The 22,520-nt window shown below is 60.8% G+C and overlaps 2 protein-coding genes across 2 annotated transcripts; both read left to right on the top strand.

Moving 5' to 3' along the window:
• The first annotated feature begins 1,295 nt into the window (after positions 1–1,295).
• Positions 1,296–4,960, top strand: LOC117645736. The gene is made up of 3 exons (XM_034386101.1): positions 1,296–1,622; positions 4,278–4,423; positions 4,687–4,960. Exons 1-3 carry the CDS (start codon positions 1,296–1,298, stop codon positions 4,958–4,960), a joined length of 747 nt encoding a protein of 248 aa, XP_034241992.1.
• Positions 4,961–6,447: 1,487 nt separating this feature from the next.
• Positions 6,448–16,022, top strand: LOC117645727 (cytochrome P450 4C1-like). Its single transcript, XM_034386089.1, has 2 exons — positions 6,448–7,931; positions 15,935–16,022. Exons 1-2 carry the CDS (start codon positions 6,448–6,450, stop codon positions 16,020–16,022), a joined length of 1,572 nt encoding a protein of 523 aa, XP_034241980.1.
• Positions 16,023–22,520: the final 6,498 nt, after the last annotated feature.

The raw sequence follows: 22,520 nt of genomic DNA, 5'->3' as shown, positions 1-22,520 counted from the left end.
CGTCCGGAGGCTGGGGGTGCCGCAGGGGCCGGGGCTGCATCACACGAGAGCGAGAGAGAGAGAGAGAGGGAAAGCGTGAGGACCGAGCCTCGCCACCCCTTCTGCTAGTTACCCCCACCTACCCCCACCCGGGCGGGGGCGCCCCCTCCAGCCCCTCCAGGCGTGCCTCCAGCATCCCATGCGGCGCGATGCGGCGCGATGCGGGTTGGGGGAGGCCCGCCGCCTGGCCCGCCGCCTGGCCCGCCGCCTGCTACCCCTGGAGGCCTAACCAACGCCATCCTCACCGGCTTCCTGGAGTGTCGCGGCGACGCTGCTGCGCTGCTCGGCGGGGTAATCCAGAAGGCTCGTCGACGGCAAGGCGCGGACGGCCACTACACTGTCACACTCGTCCGCGTCCCCGACGGGCTGCACGTCGGTGCTGCTGGCTCGCTACGCGTCGCTACGCGGCGGCACGCGGTCGCGGTGCTCGGGGCGCGCGGGTACGGCTTGGTGCGCGTGGCGGGGCGGCGGCCAGACTGGTGGCAGACGCGGCGCTGTGCCCGGCTGTGCCTTTGCGGACCGCGGAGCGCAGCGCGGCGGAGCGCGGAGAGCAGTGTAGAGGCACCCCGCCCCCGCCCGTCCCCGTCCCCGTCCCCGGCGCCTCCCCTTCGCCTCGCCGCTTCGCCGTCTGGCTTGAACGACGCGCGCGCGAGCGCTTCGCGGCGCGGCCGCTAGGTGGCGCGCGCGCTGGCGGCGATACCCCTTGCCTGCGGCCCTGCGGCGACACGCGCTCGCTGTGAATACTCCGCGCGCTACCCCGCGCTGGCGACGCACTGCACGTCCAGCAGGCCACCGGGGGCGCAGGGCTCACATCGCAGGGCTGCGGCTGCACTGTGGAAACGACAGCCACGGCCTGGTGCACTGCACCCGGGCAGGTGGCGGTGCTCTTATGGCGCATGGTTACCGTGGAGAGGCTCGCTTTTCGGCTTGGCGGTGACACAGACACGGCGGGCAGCCTGCATAGGTTGCGGCTATTGATTTTCCCCCGGCCCCTCCACCCCCTCCACCTGGCGGGGCGGGCGCGTCCGAACCGCGGCGGGCTGCCCTGCGCCCCGCAGTGCGGAAGGGGAGGAGGGCCTGCCGCCCCGCACGCAGCCCTCCCGAGCCAGCTGGGGCGCAACTCCGCGCAGGCCCAGCGCGGCCGAGGGTTGGCAGCACTTGGAGTCACTTCGGACTCGTCGAACAACAAAAACTCGTGCGTCGACAGGGCGTCCGTGCGCTCCGTGCGGACGCTGAGGTTGGCGTCGGCCGTCGCCATGCCCGCCGTGTCCGTGGTCTCGGTGCTCGCGCCCGTCGTGCTGGCCGCCCTCACGGCCGTCGCGGGCGTCGCGCCAGGCGAGCTGCCCCCGAGCCCCCCGGGGTCGCCGTCGGGGCCGCTGCGCCTCCGGAAGCGCTACGACCTGGACCTGCAGACCTGCGTCGAGAACTTCGACGTGCAGCGCGACCAGATCATCCGCACCCAGGACTCGAAGCGCATGGGCGCCGTCAACCTGGCCGTCAAGGACGTGCTGACCCGGGAGGAGTGCCTGCGCCTGTGCTGCGAGACGGACAAGTGCGACGTGTTCGTCTTCGAGGAGAAGCAGGTGGGCAGCCGAGTGGCGGCAAAAAAAGACCTGGTCGGCCGACGGGGGTTGTTGTTTTGACGTCGTAGGGAACCACAGTGTTTCGGCTTCGGTGGGCGAAAACGTGGCGAACAGTCGGTCTAGCCCTGGGCGCTGGTCCGGTCGCGTGTCGGGCGAGTCGGTCCACGTTTTTCGCCACAGAGACAAAACACGGGCCGAGCCTTGCCGAGCCCATCGGCCATTGTGTGTTTTACGAGTGCCGCCCTAACCTATATTCCAGCAAGTGGGGGTGGGTGGCGACACCTTGGTGGCGACGGTGGCGACGAGGAAGTGGCCGTCCTAACCTCTTCCTGTGCCTCTCAGTTGCTCGCTCGCTACACTGCGAGAAACTCGTTAGCGCCACTGTTACCGACCAGAATCTCTCGGCGTGCATTCTTTGTGGGCATGGTGTGCTAGATGTGCTGTGACAACAACACACCGGTAAACACAGAAAGTAATCCCGACTTGGCCGGAACGGTTTAATCATGGATGTTGACGAATGGAGAGAGAGGGGTAGGCACCCGGGGGAAATCATGGCATACACATGGGGACACTGCCAGGAGATGTAGGGTTTGTACTCCAGCGTACATGCCCCCCCCCCTCTCTCTCTCCCTCTCTCTCTCTCTCCTCTTTCTGCTCTTCTGTAGTCTCCCCTTCTTTCTCTCTGTCTAATGAGAACTGGACGCCCAGATGTCGGCCAGATAGTCGCAGACGCAACAATAACACATACTTTGTCTTGTGGGAGATCTCCGTGCGAGGATGCGCCAGGATGCGCGCTCCGCGACGACCCCTCTCGGCAGGAGTTTCTCGTATCAATCGCCTCTCGCTTCCATTTCCGTTTTCTGGCTGCTGGATAGGCTGTTGCTTGATTCCGAAAGAATCGTTTCGTCGCTCTCTCTCACTCGCAATCCTAAGGGGCGCCCCATGAGTGCGAGAGAGACGGAGCGATTAGACGATCCCTCGGAATCAGGCGGATGGGCTAAGCTGCACAGTGGGCCAGAGGACCAGTGGAGGCGGTAAAAGCTCTAGACGCGTTTTGAGCTCCAGAGGCGCTAAACAGGACTCGAACCGAGCGTGTGACCCCACCAATGGATTCCTCGTTCGAAGAGCAATCCATTGATGGTGGTCACACGTTGGGTTCAAGTCCCATTTAGCAACTCTGGAGCTCAAAACACGTCCGGTATTTTGACTGCCTCTACCGGTGTTCGGGCCCTATGTGCGCTGGCCACTCTGCCGAACAGTGATAAGAGCCCCGCTGGCCGTTAAGGCGCTGCTCGGGGTCTTACGCCCGTTACCTGGCCAACCGCCACTCAGGGGGATTCCCACCGCTGCAACACTGCGACACTGGGGGAAATTTCCGTTGGGCTCGCCGCCCGGCCAGCGCTCCTGAACGTCCGAGCGATGCCGAAAGGATCGTTTCGCCGCTCTGTCTCTCTCGCACTCACACAGAAGGCCCCGTGCGTGCGACAGAGACAAGGAGACGAAACGGGTCTTCGGAATCAGCCTGTTTGGCGGCTTGGTGCGTTGTCGAGTTCCGTTCAAGGTTGTCTTGCAGTGCCCAAGCGCCTTCCGGAACGGAACACCTCGGGGCTCGTCTAGCGGGGCGGGGCGGGGCGGGGTGTCCCTAGTCCAGGGTTCAAATTTCGTCCCCCCTGGGAAATTGCACTGCAGGGCCGGGTGGCGGTTCTGCGCCACTATGTTACGAGGACACTCTAAATAAGACTACTGTAAAGTTTATCGCTCCAAAAAAAATCATAGTTAATTACCGGGTGTTTGAACTTGCGACCTCACGGACGGAGAACGACCCCTTTAACCGCGCGGCCGCGCTGCCAACATCGCAGAGGCGGGCAGCGTGTTGCAGTGGGCCACCCAATCACTCCTCCTCCACATGTTTGCCGTAGTGATTGTGATAAAGGAGGGGGAGGCAGGGACAGAAGAAAGCTTTTCGATCGGCGCGCGTTGTTTGCCTAGAGGCGAAGACGGACTGCGCGGAGTCCCTCCACGTGGCTCTCTGTCTCTCTCGCACTCGTGGATCGCTCCGTAAGCGTGCGAGAGAGACAGAGCGTCTGGAAGCACTGCTCGGATTCGGACGACTGTACGGCTGGCGACGAAATACGCTCCTTGCGGACCACTCCACAGCAGAGTGGCCCAAAAACTTTTGAAACCTTACGCTGGTTGCGGCATTTCCGCAGCCGTTGCCACATGGTTATTAAGAGATGCTGTGCTTAGTCGTTCGTTAGCCGACACGTTTCAGCTCCCGCCTCACCAAAAAAAACGGATAGTTTTTCCATATTAATATTTAGAAGAACCGGCAAATTGTGGCGTTTTTGCTTCGCCGGCTGAGCCGGGAACAGAGAGCGCGGCTGCGCGGCTGATGACGCGAAAGTCAAGTCCCGCCTCGGCGAGCCTCGGTAATACCAACGTCGTTAAGAGTGTCCGCATCCGCGCGTCGCATCTGCGGGGCCATCTGCGGACCCGTCTGCCTTTCTCCATGACAATGACCATCGCGCTCGCCGCGCCGCCGCGCCGCTCGCGATGGTCAAACTGATAGCAGCCGCCTCTAGCGGCAACGAGACTGCCGTTTGGCAGGCAGGTGCTTCTTTTTCTATGTTTTTTGTTGTTGTTGTTTTTTTGCAGAGTCCTGGGACGTGCTACATGTTCCACTGCGGGCCTCCCGGGGACTCCCGGTGCAAGTTCACGCGGCACGAGAGCTACTCCACGGGCATCCTGGACACGACGCGCCGCATCCTGGACCAGCACGAGCAGGACCTCAACAGCCTCAGGTGCGCTGCCAGTGCCGTCCTGGCCCAAAGACAGGCGCAGCGGCCAAAACTCTAGACGCGTTTGGAGCTCCAGAGTCGCAAAGCAGGGCTCAATCCAAACGTGTGACCCCACCATCGGATTCCTCATTCGGAGAGCAATCCATTGGTGGGATCACATGTTCAATACGACTCCCTTAGCGACTCTGGAGCTCAAAACGCGTCCAGGATTTTCAGGGTCTTCTGACCCACTGTACGTCCCAACAATGCCGACTTTGTTGCTGCAGGAGCTTGCTGGAGCCCACGCCGTCGCCGCTGCTGGCCTCTCGCCTGCTCGCCGCCAAGACGGGACCCATCCTGGTGGCGCCGGCCCAGGCCGCCGCACCCGCCGTGCTGACGTCGCAAGGTGAGCGCCAAAAAAAGAACTGCGTCGATCAGATCGGTTTCCTCGGCGTGGTTTTTGTCTCCCGATCCTCGACCCCCAGGGCCTTGCCCAGGGCCCCGGAGTGCATCGCTGCGTCGGCAGCCTGCAGTGGCGTGGCACCTCAAGTAAAGCAGTGACGTCAGTACGGTCGGAAGCAAAGACTGAAAACAAACACTCACATTGCTAATGACTGCCGTGGCCCGAAATGGCAGGCGATCAATTGTTGTCCAGCCTCCTAAAACCGAGAAGCCAAGGCGCCTGCGCTACGGAGGGTAGGCAACCCTCCCACAGCCGCGCGCACCGGGTTGCCTACCCGGCGCCGTGGCCCGAAGCGCCTGCGCTACCGAGGCTAGGCAACCCTCCCACAGCCGCGCGCACCGGGTTGCCTACCCCGGAGTCGTCAGGCGCTAGAAGCTCGCGGCAGGCAGGGCGTCCACGGCGTCCACAGGCACGCCGCCGTTCCTAACAGAGAACGTCGCAAGGTATGTCACCGCACACAGCGAGTTCCTGACGCCTGCGTAGCCAAGCCAGTGCACTGCCGGCGGAAGATTCCTGCGGCCGAGTTCACTGTAAGGAAGGCTCGGAAAGGAAGTTAAATCACTGGAATGCACTATCGGTGACACTGCGCGGTGGACGTGTCGTGTCGTGTGTGTGTGTGTGTGTGTGTGTGTGTGTGTGTGTGTAAGAGAGAGAGAGAGAGAGAGAGAGAGAGGGGGGGGGGCAGCGGACTCCGGTTGTTGATATCTCTGCTTGACCACAGTCACTCACTCACACACACACACACACACACACGCTCGCGCTCTCGCACGCACACAAACACGTGCCCGCACGCACGCACTCCCAAAGCGGACATTATTTGCGTGGGCTGGCAGCGTTCCCTTCCTGGTCGTCCTCCACGTCTTCGAGGACGACATGCAGAGCAATGAACTGGACTTCCCGAGAGCGGCGCCTCGGGGGCACCGTGACGTCGTCGTCGTCGTCATCGTTGTTGAGTTCAGGGCGTCACCGAAGGGCCGCCAGAGGCAGAGGACGCCCCAAAACGAAGGAACCCCTGCCGCAGGTCCGTTTCAACCTGAGGCCATGGCGTTATTCGCAAGTCCAGGCCGACATAGTGGACGCGCACCCCACCGGGCCGCCACTCTGCAAGTCCACTACTCGCAGGTCGGCTGGCACCGCTGGCGGTGACTTTGGCGGCGACGCAACAGTCCACGTGGTCCGGGGCGCGGGGCCCGGGGCCCGGGGCCCGGGGTCGGCGTCGTGCCGGGCCGCCGTGCCGCGCGATGCGCTCCGCCCCAAGGCCGCGGAGCGTGCGGCACGGTGCGGCGCGCAGCCTCCACCACCGTGTGTCGTGCCGCGCCGCCGCCCCGCCGCGCCGACCGGGTCAATATCTTGCACACGCACTCACGCAGCTGCGTGTCGGCGTGTCGCCGTGGCGGGGCGGCGCGGCCTGGCGTTGCTGGCGTGGCAGGCGTGGCAGGCGTTGCACTCGGCGGCGGGTCGCGGCACGCCACTGGCGGGGCGTCCTGGCGTCCTATAAGACTGGACTACTTCCGCCCGGCGGCCATTTGGCTGTGCTCTGCTGCATGCACCGGCCGCCACGGTGCACGTCGTCGTCCTGGCCACGATGGGCCCCGCGCTGAGCTGCCTGGCGGCGGTCGCGGTCTTCTTGTTGCTGGTGCGGTTCGCGGCCTTCGCGGCGCGCCGGTTCGCGGGTCGGCGTCGACGCGCCGCCTTCAACGCGCTGCCCGGCTTCGGCGTCAGCCTGCCCCTCGTCGGCGACCTGCCGCACCTGGTGGCGCCGGGCCGCCTGCTGGCCAACGGGCTGGCCATGTTCGCGCGCTTCGGCCCCACCTGGCGGCTCTGGCTGGGGCCGCTGCCCGTCGTGGTGCTGTCGCGGCCCGAGGACTACGAGGTGGTGATGGGCAAGTTCATCGGCAAGCCGCGCCACCTGTACGGCACGGTGGAGACGTTCTTCGGCACGGGGCTGGCCACCCTGAACGGCAGCGTGTGGCGCGGCCACCGCAAGCACCTCACGCCCGCCTTCCACTTCCGGATCCTGGAGCAGTACGTCGGCGTGTTCGAGCGGAAGGCCGTCGCCCTGGCCGACCGCCTGCAGGCGCGCGTCAACGGCGACGGCTTCAACGTGTTCCCGCCGTTCGCGTTCGCCACCAACGACACCATCTTCGAGACGGCGTTCGGCCTGGACGAGAGCGCCAACCGCGCCGTGGACCCGGAGCGGCGGCAGGCCTTCGTGAACGCCATGGAGGACGCGTTCCTGGTGATGCAGACGCGCGTGCTCAAGCCCTGGCTGCTGCTGGACTGGGTGTTCAACCTGACGGACGACGGGCGCCGCTTCAAGGAGGCCGACCGCATGATCGACGAGTTCGCGGGCCGCGTCATCCTGGACAAGAAGCAGCACCGCGACCGCGCCGCCGGCAACTCGTTCCTCGACCTCATGATGAAGGCGGACGACGACCAGGTGCTGAGCGACGCCGAGATCCGCGGCGAGCTGCGCACCTTCATCTCGGTGCAGCAGACCTCGGCCACCATCATGTCCTTCGTGATGGTGATGCTGGCGCTGCACCCGCAGGTGCAGCAGCGTGTCGTGGCCGAGGCCGTGGAGGAGCTGGGCGCCGAGGGTGGCGTGTCCTTCTCGTCGCTCACGGGGCTCAAGTTCCTGGAGCGCGTGCTCAAGGAGACGATGCGGCTGTACCCCGTGCTGCCGGTCTTCGCCAGGGACGTGACGGAGGACGTCGTCCTGACGGACGGCACCGTCCCGGCGGGCTGCTGCGTCGCCGTCGCGGCCGTGTACACGCACCGCGACCCCGCGCTGTGGGAGCACGCGGGCCGCTTCGACCCCGACCGCTTCCTGCCCGAGCGCTGCGCCGGCCGGCACCCCTACAGCTACCTGCCCTTCAGCGCGGGGCCGCGCAACTGCATCGGCCAGAAGTACGCCATGCTGCAGATGAAGGCGGTGCTGGCCACGCTGCTGCGCCGCTTCGAGGTGGCCCCCGCCAAGGGCTGCGCCACCATGGCCGAGGTGGAGGCCCAGACGGACGTCAACATCTTCCTCACCCTGCCCAAGGGCTTCAACATCCGCCTGCTGCCGCGCGACCCTCACGGCCTGGACGGCGGCCTGGACGGCGGCCTGGACGGTCACGCCGGGACGCGCTTCAGCGACCTGGTGCACGGCCAGCACGCCGGCCGGCACGCGCGGTGAAGCCCTCTCCGATTCTCTTTTCGCGTTGACTGTACTGACAATGAGTGCACGGCAGCGCCGTTTTAGTCCAGCGCAGTTGCTGTTGTGTTGTTGTTGTTTGTGGAGCGATGCGACTGCGTGTCGCTGCTGGTCGCTGCCAGCCAATTCGTTATTGCGTGGCGCCGGCGGGCGGCGGGTTGCGGGTTCGATTCCCCGCCGCGGCCCGCGGTGTGGAAAACTCTCCAAAGTGCTCCATATACTCCACATCAGCCTCCTTTCTCCCCCGACGCGAGTTTGCGGCTAGGCGCGCTAAAATATCGGAGTGACCACACAGCGGCAGGCGCCGAGGTGGAGTGGGGCGGGGCGCGTTGCGACACTGTGAGTGAGACAGAGGCCCTAAGTATTTATTATCCCAATTAGAAACGCGTGTGTGCCACCGGTACTTAGTATCAGGCGGTGTGCAACAGAGACGCCACGCCTCGACATGCCCTGGCCCGCGCACAGTGGATCTGCCAGAAGGCCGACGCAGGCGCCCAAAATTCTCGACGCGTTTTGAGCTCAAGAATCGCTAAACAGGACTCGAAGCGAACGTATGACCCCACCAATAGATTCCTCGTTCGGAGAGCAACCCATGGGGTCACACGTTCGGTTCGAGTCCCATTTAGCGACTCTGGAGCTCGAAACGCGCCCAGGGTTTTGACCGCCTCCACCGGCCTCCTGGCAAATCCAGTGTGCCGCGCAAGCCGCATTGCCAACGCGGCGTTCTTGAACTCCGCCAAGGCTGCGCGGCCCTGCGCGGGGTATCGCCGGCCTGACGCGGCGCGTGGGGTATTCCCGACGCCGCTGGTCCACGGCCACGGGCGACGCCGCTCTGTCTCCCTCGCACTCACGGGGCGTCCCGCCGGCCCTGCCGACCCGGTGGGGTGCGAGGGAGACAGCAGACAGCCTCCAGCTGTGCGACGGACGCGCTGGCGTGTGCAGTCGCGGATCCGGTTCTTGTCGGAAGAGCCGGCCGGGCCGGCTAACCCACGAGGGTACCGTTCTATGAGCATCCTGTCTAGAGGGCCCGTCCCGTAGTCCTGTAATTATGTAATTACGCCATTCGAGATAGCTTCAGGTTGGCATCCGTGATTAATGCAGACAGCCTGGTAGCTCTATCCCTGTACGTCGTCTATTTATTTGTGTTCTAAGGTTGTAGATTTAAGTCTCTGTATTAAATATTTATGAACAGTTGTGTTGCTACCTGTGTATCTTTGTTGTGTTTTTTCTTTTCTTTTTGCGGTGTGGTGACCGCGAGCGCGGCGTTAGTTGGGATGCCTACTACCCCGGTGCACCGCAGCACGGCCGCAGCAGCCAACATGCAAAAACGTAAACACACGACACACGTGCCACAGTTCACCTTCTCTCATCGTTTCTTCAATCTCGCTGCGCCCCGTTCCTGCATGATTGCTCGCCGTAAAAAAAAGTGGCTGCACAGCTTTCCTTCTTAATTATGAGAAATCGCGCGCGACGCGATGGTATCGCACTCGTCACCTGGGTTGAGTCGTGTGCTTTAACCATTGCGCAATGAAAACAATAAAAACAAAAACAAAAGCGTCGTGCTTTGCGCTGCAGCGAAAGTGGCGCCCGTAGGCCGGAAGGTGATTGACAGACTCACTTGGCGCGCATTTTCTTGTAGCTGTTTTTTGTTTTTGTTTGCGCGGTTTTACTTTGTACCGGTGAAAAACACATAGTCAACCACTACAGTAACCGACAAGAACAACAACAAATTTGCGGGCTAGATACCCCGGCCTGGCACCCCAAAACAGACAGCGACAACGAGGACAGTCAAACGGGACAGCGCGCTGCTCCATTTGACTGCCCACGCGGCTCTTGTTGTTGTTGATGATTGGCACGTATGATACGCGAGTGGAAAGTGAAGTCAGAGGCGACACGGTGACGCGAGAAGTGGCACCTCCGCTTTCGTGTGTTGTCTTTGTTGCGCCGACTTTGCGGCCGCCCAAAAGTACGGAGCCGGTGGCGTGCCGACGGTGTCGACGGACGGACACTGCTCGTGAAATGGACGTGACAGAGATGGGGACTCGTTACTCATGCCGCCGCCCTCCTGCTCCCCCCTCTTGTTCTCCTCAAGGGGCGTGGCCGGCGTGGCGCTCGAAAACAGAAGGTGATTTACTCATCCAGGGCGTGAAGGAACAGGACGTCCTTTCTCTCTCGCTCGCTCGCTCCCGATTGGTCCTTTTCTTCCCGGCCGATAGAAATGCGCCGCCGAACGACTTGCTTCCTCTCCGCGGCCCAGTCCGCTGTCCTACATAAACAGCAAGTGAAAACACACCTTCGGCCATCCTGCGTCGCTGCACAAAACGTGTCAAAAAGTTTGTCCCGAGGTTCGTCCCCACCTCTCGTTTTTCTAAAAATCAGACAAGTCAAGATTAACCTTAATTTTGCCACTACCAATAGGAGTTGAACCCAAGTCCAAATGCAAAGTCCAACTGCACGCTTCACTGTCTGACAACGTAGGAACCTCCAAAACCGACACACCGAATAGAAACGAGACCCGTCTTAGTCTTTACGTCCCCCGCTGTCCATCCCTAACCCCACTTTTATTTGTTTCTCTCCGTTTTCGCTCCTTTTGGGCGCCGCTCTTGCGGCACGATGGTGTAACTTCCCATAAGCGCGCGGCCGCGGCCCCGTGGACCCCCGCAGTCGGCAAGTCGGCGGGCGCCCCGTCCTCTCCGGCGTGCCGCAGCGTGCCGCAGCGTGCCGCAGCGTGCCGCAGCGGGCCGCTCGCCCCGTATGGGTCGTCTGCAGAACCGGGCAACTCCCGGCCGGGGCCCGTTCAGTTAGGGCGCCGTGGCCGCGCCTTGGCCGCCACGCCTCGCCGCGCCGTCTTTTCGCGGTCCGGCTCTCGGCCGACGGGCCCGACTCGCCCGACCGCGGGGGCGGCGCCGTGGTGGCGCGGCGTGGTGTCCAGCGCCATTTCCTCGTCAAGGCCGCCGTTTCCAAGTTGGGAGTCGGTCCAGCGGCCGAAGCGAAAGTGGCGGTATTTTTCGGTTTAATTATCTGGACGTTGCGATTTCACTCCCGAACGCAACGGCACGCCGAACCGACTGACGCGTCGTCGCCTCGATCGTCGTGATGCCGTTGTCGTCATCAATCACCGGCATCACTTTGCACTTTGTCGGAAATAGCCTCGTCAGAGGCCTCGGTGCTGAGGGAGGCCCATGGCCTCGCCCATGGCGGTCCGTCCGGATGGGCCTCCGTTACTACTGACCTCGGCCAAAAGCCTCGTCCAGGGCCTATAGGCTAGCGAACGCCTCGTCCTAAACCTCAGTAGCAAGCAGGGTGACCCATGGCGGTCCGTTCGGATGGACCTCTCTTACTACTGACCTCGGCGCTCAGGCTCGTCCACGGCCTGGTCCACGGCCTCAGCGAGTGGCCGAGGGAGGACCTGAGAGAAACCTGGAGACCTCGACGAAGGTCCTCGGCAAAAGCGAGTGAAACACGAAAATGCGGCCTTTATCTTGCCTAAGTAGTCCGACCCTGGAGGCGCCGGAGCACGACCGCCTTGCCGCCGCAGAGCGCGCAGAGCGCAGCGCTATGAGAAATTTCTGCCTGCATCGCCTCTTCTGCTTCACCGCCCTCATCACCGTAATCATCATCATCTCCACGCAAATCATCGATTCATCAGCATGCTAACGCTGCTAACGCCCCACTGCGACGAATGCCATAGAAACTAATGACTGGGCTGCGCGCCGAAATGACGGGTCTCTGTGCGTTCGTGTGCGGGTGTGTGGGTGATGAAATGCACACTCTGGGTTGTTGCCAAGGAGCGTTTTTCGGCGGTCGCGAATCTACTGCATCAGCAGCGGCAGCATCAACAACAACAGCAAAAAAGATTGCTTATTACGGCCGGGATGCATTTTTGCTGGCGCTCCGAGCGGAAACGACCAACAAAAACAAAACAACGCGCGAATCAAGAGAGGGAGGTGTGGAAAACAGTACGTGCACACACACACACACACACACACACACACGCCGTCTGTCTTGGGAAAGGTCGAGCGGGCTGCAGGATGGCGTGCAAGGTGTTGCCCCACCGCCGGATGCAGTCGGATGGACCACATGAAGGCCTGCCCGCCTGCCTGCCTGCCTGCCCCGCGGTGCCTTAGCGAAGGCCTCTCGCGTTGACCCCTGCAACGCCCCGCCTCGTCCCCGCCGGCCCGGCCTGGAGCTGGACCTGGAAAAAGTGTTGTATCCTTTCTCCAGCAGCGGGCAATGCGGCCACCCACGTGCACGATGCGGCCGTGGTCCAGGATTTCCCCCAGGATTCCTCCAGGATTCCTGCGGGATTTCTCTCCGCTGGGATTCCTCATGACACCCGGCAACCTGCACCGACGGGCGGGCTACACGTGCGCGATGTGGCTTTGCGTCTAGACTCCCCCAGGATTCATCTAGGATTCATACAGGGTTCCTCCAGGATTCCTCCAGGGTTTCGTCCTTCCAGGATTCCTCCAGGATTCTTCCGGGATCCCTGCGGGATTTCTCTCCGCTGGGGTCCCTCATGACACCCGGCCGCGCGAAACTGCGGGCGGGTCGCTGCTTTTTGGATGAATTGCACTGGAAGGGGCTCCGGCCGCGCGGGCCGCTCGGGGCGACCCGGCCGGGCGGCGACTATGCGGAACGCGCTCTGATTTCTCCTCACCTGAATCGCCTCGCCGGGCCGCGCCGGCCGACGGGCCTGCAGGCCGCCAGAGTTGGCCAGGGGCGGCCAGGGGGCGAACGCAACAAAAACGGCGGAATGAAGAGAGAGAGATAAAGAGAGACGACAACAAGATGGACGCACGGATTAAAGAGAAGGAGGAGGAGGAGGGCGAGTCAGTGACCTCGTAGTGGGGGCTGCGCACCTGGCCCGCGAGTGATGAGGAAGAGGGGGGACTGGAGGAGGTCCCGCTGGACTCCCGCTGGAGTCCTGCCGGAGTCCTGCTGGAGTGCATTCTGGAGAAACTAGGGAGCCGAGACCCCGCCGCGGGGGAATGAGGGGGGGGGCACTATCGTCCTGCATTTTGAATTCTTCGCGCGTCTCGATGGCCATGATCGCTTCCGGCCTGGGAACCGAATGGGAACCGTGAGAAGAACTCTCGAAAACGGGAAGAATGCCGATGACGTCTGCCAAAGTGTGTCGTGTTTTGCGTCCGTTGTGGCACTGGCGGGCACTGGGGGGCACTGGTGTTGCTAGGGCTGTGGTTTGGAGCGGCGGTGTGGCCATTTTCCTCCGAATCGAAATGATTTCTGTGAACTCGTTGCTCGCTCTTCGGGCAGGCCGGGCGGCCAGGCCGTGCCCCACAAATGTCACGGGCGAGCCGTGCCGTCGAATGCACACCACAAAGAGGAGCGTGACTGGGCATCCACCACTGTGACACATGACACGGCAGTGTGGTGGTGGTGTGCCCCCACACCATTAATGACGTAAAACCTCTTTTTCTCTCTTCTCTTTTTGCCGCGGTACTTTGCAATTGCTCCGTCTTTCAGGCTTTAGAGCCGCCATCAGCATTGGCTTGGCACGGCCGCGGGGTCGATTTGCATTGCGAGGCTTCCCCGACGGGGACCGCGGGGCCCTAGCTCTTGTTTTGCGACAGGGAATACAGTTAATTAATACCTGCTCGGCTGCCAACAACCCAACAACATTGTGTGTGCGCGCGTGTGCGTGTGTGTGTGTGTGTGTGTGTGTGTGTGTGTGTGTGTGTGTGAGTGCATCTCATGTACCGCTGCCGGGGATGCAGGGGATCATGATGGGGGAGAGGAGGGCACCTGGGAGGCACACGAGGAGGCTCAGCCACCCGAAGGTACTCGCTGAACCGGATCGACCAGTCGTCGCTGATATCGCCTCTCATTGCCACGTGCACAAATCCTTAAGGACCTTTTTTTTCCTTACAAAGGATTCTGTTACCCGCCTTTTGCCAGCTGCTTGCTGCGGTCGCACAGTGGACTAGACGGCCGGTGGAGGTGGCCAAAACTCAAGACGCGTTTTGAGCTCCAGGAGTCGCTAAATGGGACTTGAACCGAACGTGTGACCCCACCAATGGATTGCTCTACAAACGAGGAATCCGTTGGTGGGGTCACAGGTTGGGTTCCAGTCCTGTAGCGACTCTAGAACTCAAAACGCGTGTTGGCCGCCTCCACCGGCCTTCTGGCTTTCTGTGCGGCAGGGAGGAGTTTACCTCCGAGCGCCTCTTCTGGGTAAATAAACTGCGAAGGCGACCGACCTTTCTTCGAGCTCACCTTGCCCGGGCACTGCAGTGCACTGGCCCTGATCCAGATCGGCTCACTTTTCGTTTCCCAACGGCGCGTCTTATCGTCTTCTCACCATCATTTTCGGCGAGGTGGTCGGGTGCGCTATGAACTTAAAGCAAAATTGGTTTCAATCTCCGTGATCGGGGATCCCTAAACACCCCACGGTGATAGGATCTGCTATTTGGTGCCGCCTCGTTGCCTTGTGTAATACTGCCGATAATCCTTTGGTAGCGCCACGCCCGGCCACGCCCCGCAGGGCCGACAGGGCTGGCCGTGGACCACGGGTCGGCACGCCCGCCTGGCCCGCCGTGACTCGGTCTCGAACCTTGAACCTTGGGCTTTGAACAAGACTGGCAGCAGCTACTCTGTTCATTTTGCGTTCCCGTTTCCCTGCCGATGAGAATGGCGCGTTCATGCAACGGCAGCACCCTGCGTCAGGCCGCACCGAAAATGACGGCAATAAGACACACACACACACACACACACACGCGCGCGCGCGCGCGCGCGTGCACAAGTACACACAAACGCGTGTAATTCAAATCATAAAAAAAAGTTCCCGCCATCTGGCCTGGCGGGCGCGGCATGCGCAACAGAGGGCTGAACCTGGTGAGTAAGTGTGTACGTGCGCGCGCGCGCGTGTGTGTGAGTGTGTGTGATTGTGTACGTGTGTGCGTCTGTGTGGCTCATCGGTTTGGGAAAGTGAAACTGCACTGCGTGTCCCGAGGTCTGGGTGTGTAATAAGTGTGGGAAGAAGTATGAGGAAAAGAAGAAACGAGGAAGGAATATAAAGAAAAGAGAGAGAGAGAGGGGGGGGCAGAAGAGACGTTACACTTTGCATTGACAACGAAGTTCGGGTTGGCCTGCTGCTCTCTGTATATGGCGAACGGAAATGCATTCTCAATGATGTGCTATTGATTTGATTATGCAGCTAATAAACGAATGGATGAATGGCCAAACGAATGAATGATCGAACGAATGAACGAATGAATGAATGAATGAATGAATGAATGAATGAATGAATGAATGAATGAATGAATGAATGAATGAATGAATGAATGAATGAATGAATGCGCGTCCAATTGCACGAATGAATGCGCGATTGAATGAATGGGACAGGCGTCTTGCCCTGCAGGGTTCAGTGGACACAATGGATCCTTACTCCCTTCGCTTCCGGTTCAGGCAGTGCCCTGGCAGTGCCCTGCCCGACTTTCCTCCCATTATTGGTTTAGCATTGTGTCTGTTTTTACCACTGCTGGCACGCGCCTGGCCGATGGGCGGAGACGAGGAGCGTGGACCGTGACGCCTCCACGTGTCGAACCTCGTGTCGAACCCATCCACGCCCACGCAAAAAAAAAATTAAAAGTAAAGTCATAAAATAATGAATTTAAAACGACTCCAGTTATCATTGTAAAAGCCCTCCACGCCCCATGCACTGGTAGTCCAAGAAAAAGGTCAAATCGACTGAAGTCATTTGTCAAAGGCTTCAAAATCCGCCTTCTGCCCCCCCCCCCCTCCCCCAAAAAATTAATCAAGTTAAACCAATTACAATTATTGGCTTAACCACAAGGGCAGAAACACCTAGAGAAATATACTAATTCTCAGCCGATTTCATTATTTTTTCCAGAGTACAGTCGGTTTATGATGATGCTGTAATTATGCTGTCCCCGCCCATGAAGCGTAATCCTCGAGTTCGCGAGGAGCCTTGCCAATAATAATCTGCCAGCATGGTGGTTCATCGTGAAGCCCCTCAAGGGATCGACTTTCTCAGCCTGCCGGAAACGGCTGACCAATAAATGAGAAACAAACTCCGAAAATACCGAATTTCCTGATTGCGCCTCGGCCGCTCCGCCCGCTCCCCATCTCCCTCCCTCCGGTTCCTCCGGCCGCTCCACGCCCCCTCCGCCCCTCTCTCTCGCTCCGGCACCCGTTATTCAGTGGTCAGTTCGTGACGGTCCGCCCGGGGCGGACGGGGCGGCCCGGGGCCTAACTGCAGGTAGCTTGGCGAGGTGGGGATGACCTGGTCCTGTTGTTGTTGTTGTTCCATTCATGTTGTTGGCGTGCATCGCTGCAGTCGGGCCAAGTCGGGCCCTTCCAAGGCGGTGGGCAAGGCGGTGAGCTGCGCCCACGGCCTTGGTGCCTCGGTGCGCGCAACGAAATAACAAAATGGCCAAACGCCGACGCGGTTTTTTGTTTGTTGTGGTGGCGGTCCCACGCGGTGCACGGCGGTGCGCGCAGCCCGTTCTTTTTGACACGTCCGCGGCAAGGCGCCGCGGTGCTGGGGCGGTGTGAATGCGGCTGTTTGAAGGCAGATTTCAGCACGCTGAGGTAGAAGGCCGGTGGAGGCGGACAAAACTCTAGGTGCCTTTTCAGTTCTAGAGTTGCTCAGTGGGATCGAACCGAGCGTGTGACCCCGTCACACGTTCGGTTCGAGTCCCATTTAGCGGCTCTGGAGCTCAAAACGCGTCTAGAGTTTTGGCCGCCTCCACCGGTCTTCTGTGGGCCGGTGTGGACGGCATGCAAACGCCGCGCTGAAATCTTCCGCCTCAAAATGGACACCCGCTTCAAATGTGCATGCGGTCGCGGTCACTGAGGGACGACCATAACCCTCCGTTTCCCTGACCGGAGAGAGAGAGAGAGAGAGAGAGAGAGAGAGAGAGAGAGAGAGAGAGAGAGAGAGAGAGAGAGAGAGAAACGTGACAAACATGAACCCGGGACCACTTGCGGCCCTCTCTGCGCTTCACTGGCGTAACGGTCCATATCTCCGTCTGCCCGTCCGTCCGTCTGTCCGGCAGGTATGGGCGAGCACGCACGCAGGAACCAACCGAGAGTTGCCAATCTTCACGAAAGGATAATAACGCAATTGAATTCCCAAGGGGCAAAGAAACACTTTTTTTGTTTAAAAAAAATATTTCCAGAAGCCTTTTTTTCCTCTTTACACACACACTCGCCGCCGGCACCCGCACACTCCATGTGCGGGAAGCGGTAGCGAAATGTACTCATTGTTTCTCCCGTCCTGTTACTCGGCCCAGTAGCGCGCGGGTCGCCCGCCCCGCCCCGCCCCGCCCGCGAATGAGGTGGCTGGACCAGCAATCTGTCAACGGGGTAGCCATTCTGGTGTCCTTCAAGGACTGCAGTCTCTGCTTTGCCGTGACTGCGTGACGGCGAGAGGAGGAATTTGAGTTTGAATTTGTTGTTGCTTCCAGCGGGCCGCACCGTTGGGCCTCGCGCGCCTCGCGCCACCGCGAATGCACGTGCGACTTTTCCCGCCCAAGGTACCGCAGCGTTCCGAAGAGTCGTCGCTCTGTCTCTCTCGCACACCCGCGGCAGCCTGCGGCCCTCCCCGTAGTGCGAGAGAGACAGAGCGAGTGCGTGCGCGGCGCGCGCCGGCCCCGTGGCAGTGCCGTGGCACCATTGTGGCGCTCAAATAGGAGAGGAGGAGCCTGAGACTTTTTTTGCGGTTTTTCGTTGTTTCTGGAGATGCGCCGGCGTGGCCTCCGCGGCCCCTGCCGCATGCCCGCGCTCTTCCTCGTTGCCGCAATGGCTTCCTCCTTTCCCGCCGCGCTCATCACACTCGCCGCGCCCGTGGCTTGATTGGCAGCGTGCCGGCTCGCGGCGCCGCAGGAGGCGGGTTCGAATCCCCAAAGTCACGGCCGTTTCGTTTCTGGCTTCGCACAGTGGTTCGCGTTTTGAGCTTCAGAGTCGGTAAATACTACTCGAACCCAACGTGTGACCCCACCAATGGGTTCCTCGTTTAGAGAGTAATCCATTGATGGGGTCACACGTTCGGTTCGAGTCCCATTCAGCGACTACGGACGAGGGGGGAACAGCTTCCCACATTCGTTGTACAAAATTTGACCACATTCCCGCGCCTGCATTCAGCGTGCGGGCCCGCGCGCCAGAGCTTCAATCCCCAAGTCAGGCCGTTTGCTCGCACATGTGCTTTTGAGCTTCAAAAGTCGGAAAATTCTCGAACCAACTTGACCCCACCAATGATTCCTCGTTCGAGAGCGATCCATTTGTACAGTTGGTCACCCATTCGCGACTACGGATCTCAAAACGCGTCCGGGATTTTGACCGCCCCAACGGTCTTCTGGCAAACCCACTGTGCTTCGCTTCCCGCCGAGTGTACCGGTGTCCTTTCGAAACGTCGTCGTCGCCGCCACCGCAAACTGTCGCCCACGCCGCGATGGCAACGATAAGCACTCGGACAATTTGCTCTACGATGACCTTTCAGATGACCTTGGGCACCGCCCACCCTGAAGTGGCGGCTATTAAAAAGATTCTTTATAAAAAAAACCGCGGCCTACCGCGGAAAGTTGATTGAACCGGCCGACTCCAGTCGGGTCCAGCCGCGTGGTGTCACTGACGTCCCTCCAGCCACTCCAGCGGCATCCTCACCAGCAGACTGAATCCGAGTCGTTTTCGTGGCTCTGTCTCTCTCTCTCTCTCTCTCTCTCAATCCCTGGGGCGTCCCGTGTGGGTGCGAGAGAGACAGAGCGACGAAAACGACTCTCGGAATCGTTAGCAGGTGCCGCCGGGACCGGGTCGTTGGCTTGGCCGAATGAAGCGGGGCTCCAATTCGAGAGGCGGGGAGGAGAGTGAGGCGTCGGATATAGTAGTAGTTGGTGTGGGCCATGGCGGGCAGTGCCGGGCAGCGCCGGGCCCGGATGGCGCACAGTGGGCCAGAAGACCGGTGGAGGCGGCCAAAACTTTCGACGCGTTTTGAGCTCCAGTGTCGCTAACCGGGGCTCGAAATGAACGTGTGACCCCCCACCAATGGGTTGCTCTCCGAACGAGGAATCCATTGGTGGGGTCACACGTTCGGTTCGAGTCCTGTTCAGCGACCCTGGAGCTCAAAAACGCGTCAAGAGTTTTGGCCGCCTCCACCGGTCCTCTGGCCCACTGTGCGGCGCTCACTACTGCGAAAGCTTTCTTTTCTCCAGGCTGATGCCTGGGGCGTAGGGCCTGGGGCCACGCCGCGCTGCAGCCTTGCGGCTCTGCCTGGCTGTGCCTGGCCGGAGCCTGGACCGTGCTGGACCCCCATTAGACCATTAGGCTTCGACGCGCTGTTGCAATTGTCACGCCGCGCTGCCTCGCTCTGTCTCTCTCGCACCCCAGCGTGATGCAGCCTGACCAGCCCGAAGCCTGCAGGGCATGCCCGGCGGCGCAAGAACGCCTTTCGAAAACGCCATTCTTCATAACGCCCATTACCGCCATGAGTCGGATTCGAGTTTTGTTTACAGTCTCTACCGAGACCAACGTATCTAAACTGTAAAAAGTTGTTGAGTCAAATTTACCATAATTTGATTGATTTTCTTGGTTCTGTTTTTTTCTTTTAGTAGGAGAGCTTCCAATGAAAATTAAGCCCAAATTGAACTAATATTTTCAGTCGATTTGACGTGTAACTTTTTGAAAATAGACCATCCTCGTTGGGAGAGCAATCCATTGGTGGGGTCACACGTTCGGTTCGAGTCCTGTAGCGACTCTGGAGCTCAAAACGCGTCTAGAGTTTTGGCCGCCTCCACCGGTTTCCGGCCCACTGTCGACGAGTACCTTGTAAGGCAGCGGGGGCGGCGGGGCCTCCCTGTATCCGTGCTGTCCGTATCCAGCCTGGTGGTGTCCGGGGTGCTGGCCGGGGTGCGGTCCGGGCGCCGGCGCGCCGGGGTGGTGTCCACCGGGGTGGTGTCCACCGGGGTGCGCGGGGGCGGCGCGCCGCCGGCGAAGGACGCGGCCAGGCAGCGGGTCCCCATGTCGTTGTACGTGAACAGCGGGGCACGCCGCAGCTTGGACGTCATGGCGACGCCGTCACAGACACACACACGCACTCCCTCACTCACACTGACACACACTGACGACGCGCGGACCGAAAGCTCGAGTCCCGAGTGGTCCCGAGCGAGCGGCGCTGAGCGAACACGGAGTCGACGACCTACGGGCGCAAGTGCCGAGGACGAACTGGTCCTGGCAGTCCTGGCCCGGCCGCCGGTCCTGGCCGCGGACGCGGCGGGCTGCGCGGGCTGTGCGGGCTGTGCGGGCGCGCCGCCGTCCCCCGTCTCCCTCGCACTCGCGCGCGGCGGCGGCGGCCCGCGTGCAGCCAGGCTGGTGCGAGGGAGACGGGGCGACGCCGTTCGGAACCCGCCTGCAGTACCTGCCCACGTAGCGGGGACTCCGCGCGGACTCCGCGGCCGCGGGGGTGGGCTGCGGGCCTAGGCCGCGCACCGCCTTGCCTCGCCGCCTGGCCCACTGGAGCCGCGCGCACTCACACACCATTCTCGTCGTGTTGTTGTTTATGTTGTTTTTTCGGGAATAAGCCACGCAAGAAGTCCGTTAGTCGCGGCGACAGGCAACGCGTTGTCACGGTGATACGGGGACGGAGACAGACGGCGAGCGGCCGGGCCCCGGCAGGTGCCCATTCCCATTCAGGGACGCGGAGCCTCGTCATCTCTCTCGCACGGTAAAAGTGGAGTGCGGACAGCAGTGACAGACCGTCGGAAAACTTTCTTGTCCCAATGTAGGGGTGTGCAAAGATCGCAGCAGGGCACGCTCGCGCCTGTCGAGTGGCACTTGGAAACTTGGACGCTCGTGTCATCAGCAGGCTCCGGTCAAAAATACCGGACGCGTTTTGAGCTTCAGAGTTGCTAAATGGGACTCGAACCTAACGTGTGACCCCACCAATGGATCGCTCTCCGAACGAGGAATCCATTGGTGGGGTCACACGTACGGTTTGCGACTTATAGCGACTCTGGAGCTCAAAATGCGTCTAGAGTTTTGGCCGCCTCCACCGGTCTTCTGGCCCACTGTGCAGTGTCTCCTCCAGTGTGTGCCGGCACTGTCCTGGCCTGGAGCGCTGGAGCGATGACCCTGCAGAGATGACGCGTCACGTACTTTGTGTACGCGTCCTACTGTGACACTGTAACAGGAGGACGGCGGCACGCTTGTAGCGCTTGTAGGAGTGCAGCACCACGATGGACGACGACGTGACTCAATTAGGAGCTCGGTTGTCCTGTAGCAACGCGCCCACAAATTTTTGCCGACTTTGGGCGCTGGGCAGCCAGCGCGTCCAATCTAGTGGCCGTCGAAGGCCTCGCTTAACGCCCTTGTATTCCTAAGACCCTACTCTTTCATGCCGTACCTCGGGAAGGTCTTAAGGCCCACTGTTGCTGTGGTGTCCTCTGTTGGAAAAACAGAATAAAAACAAAATGCACTTGGTAAATAAAAATGCTTTCGGCAGAAAAATGCTTCTGGTCCGAATTTTCCTAATTTAGGCGGAAGCGATTAAAAGATACGACATCGCATATTCCCGCGCGCCCACTATGGGAAAACTGAAACAAAGCCGGTTTTTTGTTTTTTTGTTTTTCTAACGGAGTGTACCTCCGCAAAGAAGCCGCTACTTCCACGAAACGGCCTTATTGTCAGTCGCGGCAGCCGCGACGCCGTGACCTGTGAACTCACTGCGGCGGCCCGGCCGGCCCGGATTCGGGAAGACGGACAAAAACAACACCAGAATCGCGGCGACAGCCACCGGCAAGGCGGGAAACTGCTGTAACCGGGGCCGGAAAAAAAGAGGGTTATGACTCGCGATTTTTTTTATGAAAAATTTTGTTCCTCCAATTTGAAGGAAATGCGGGAAAGAAAGACAGGCCGATGGCGGAAGGGCAAACACAGGGTGGGGTGACCAGAGCGTGGCGGGGGAGGGGGGGGAGGAGGTCGCGTCCTGGAAGCGTCCTGCAGGCGTCCTGCAGGCGTCCTGCAGTCTCCGGATGCGACAGCTGCCGGCATGGAGGCATGGAGGGCTCCGCCGCCCGCGCCGGGAGGCGACGAGACTTCCTCCGGAAACTCCGGGGCTCCGGGCACGCGATTCGACGGACGGCGACACGCGCCAGCTCCACCAGGATAATCCCCTTGTGCGGCTCGACAAAGGTTTTACTTTCGGATCACGATTGCACCCGGCTCTCTCGAAAACAAACACACACACGGTCTGCCTGTCTCTCTGTCTGTCTGTCCGACTGCTCACCATCAGTCAGGCTGGACCACCCCAGCCCGACTGCCCCAGTTGGCGTACGGCTGCTATCTGTTTTAATTGCCGCTAAACAGTTGGCACCACTGACACTGTAATGATGCGGTGCCCGTTCACCTCTAGCCTTCTCTCTCTCTCTCCCGGAGCCCCGAATCGCTTGACGGAGCCACTGGCAGGTTGACCAAGGCCTCGCGGC

The sequence above is a fragment of the Thrips palmi genome, unplaced genomic scaffold (assembly GCF_012932325.1).
Source record: "Thrips palmi isolate BJ-2018 unplaced genomic scaffold, TpBJ-2018v1 HiC_scaffold_10, whole genome shotgun sequence".
NCBI classification, from domain to species: Eukaryota; Metazoa; Arthropoda; class Insecta; order Thysanoptera; family Thripidae; genus Thrips; species Thrips palmi.
The sequence above is the reverse complement of the archived record's forward strand: the minus strand, read 5'-3'. Positions and strand labels throughout refer to the sequence as shown.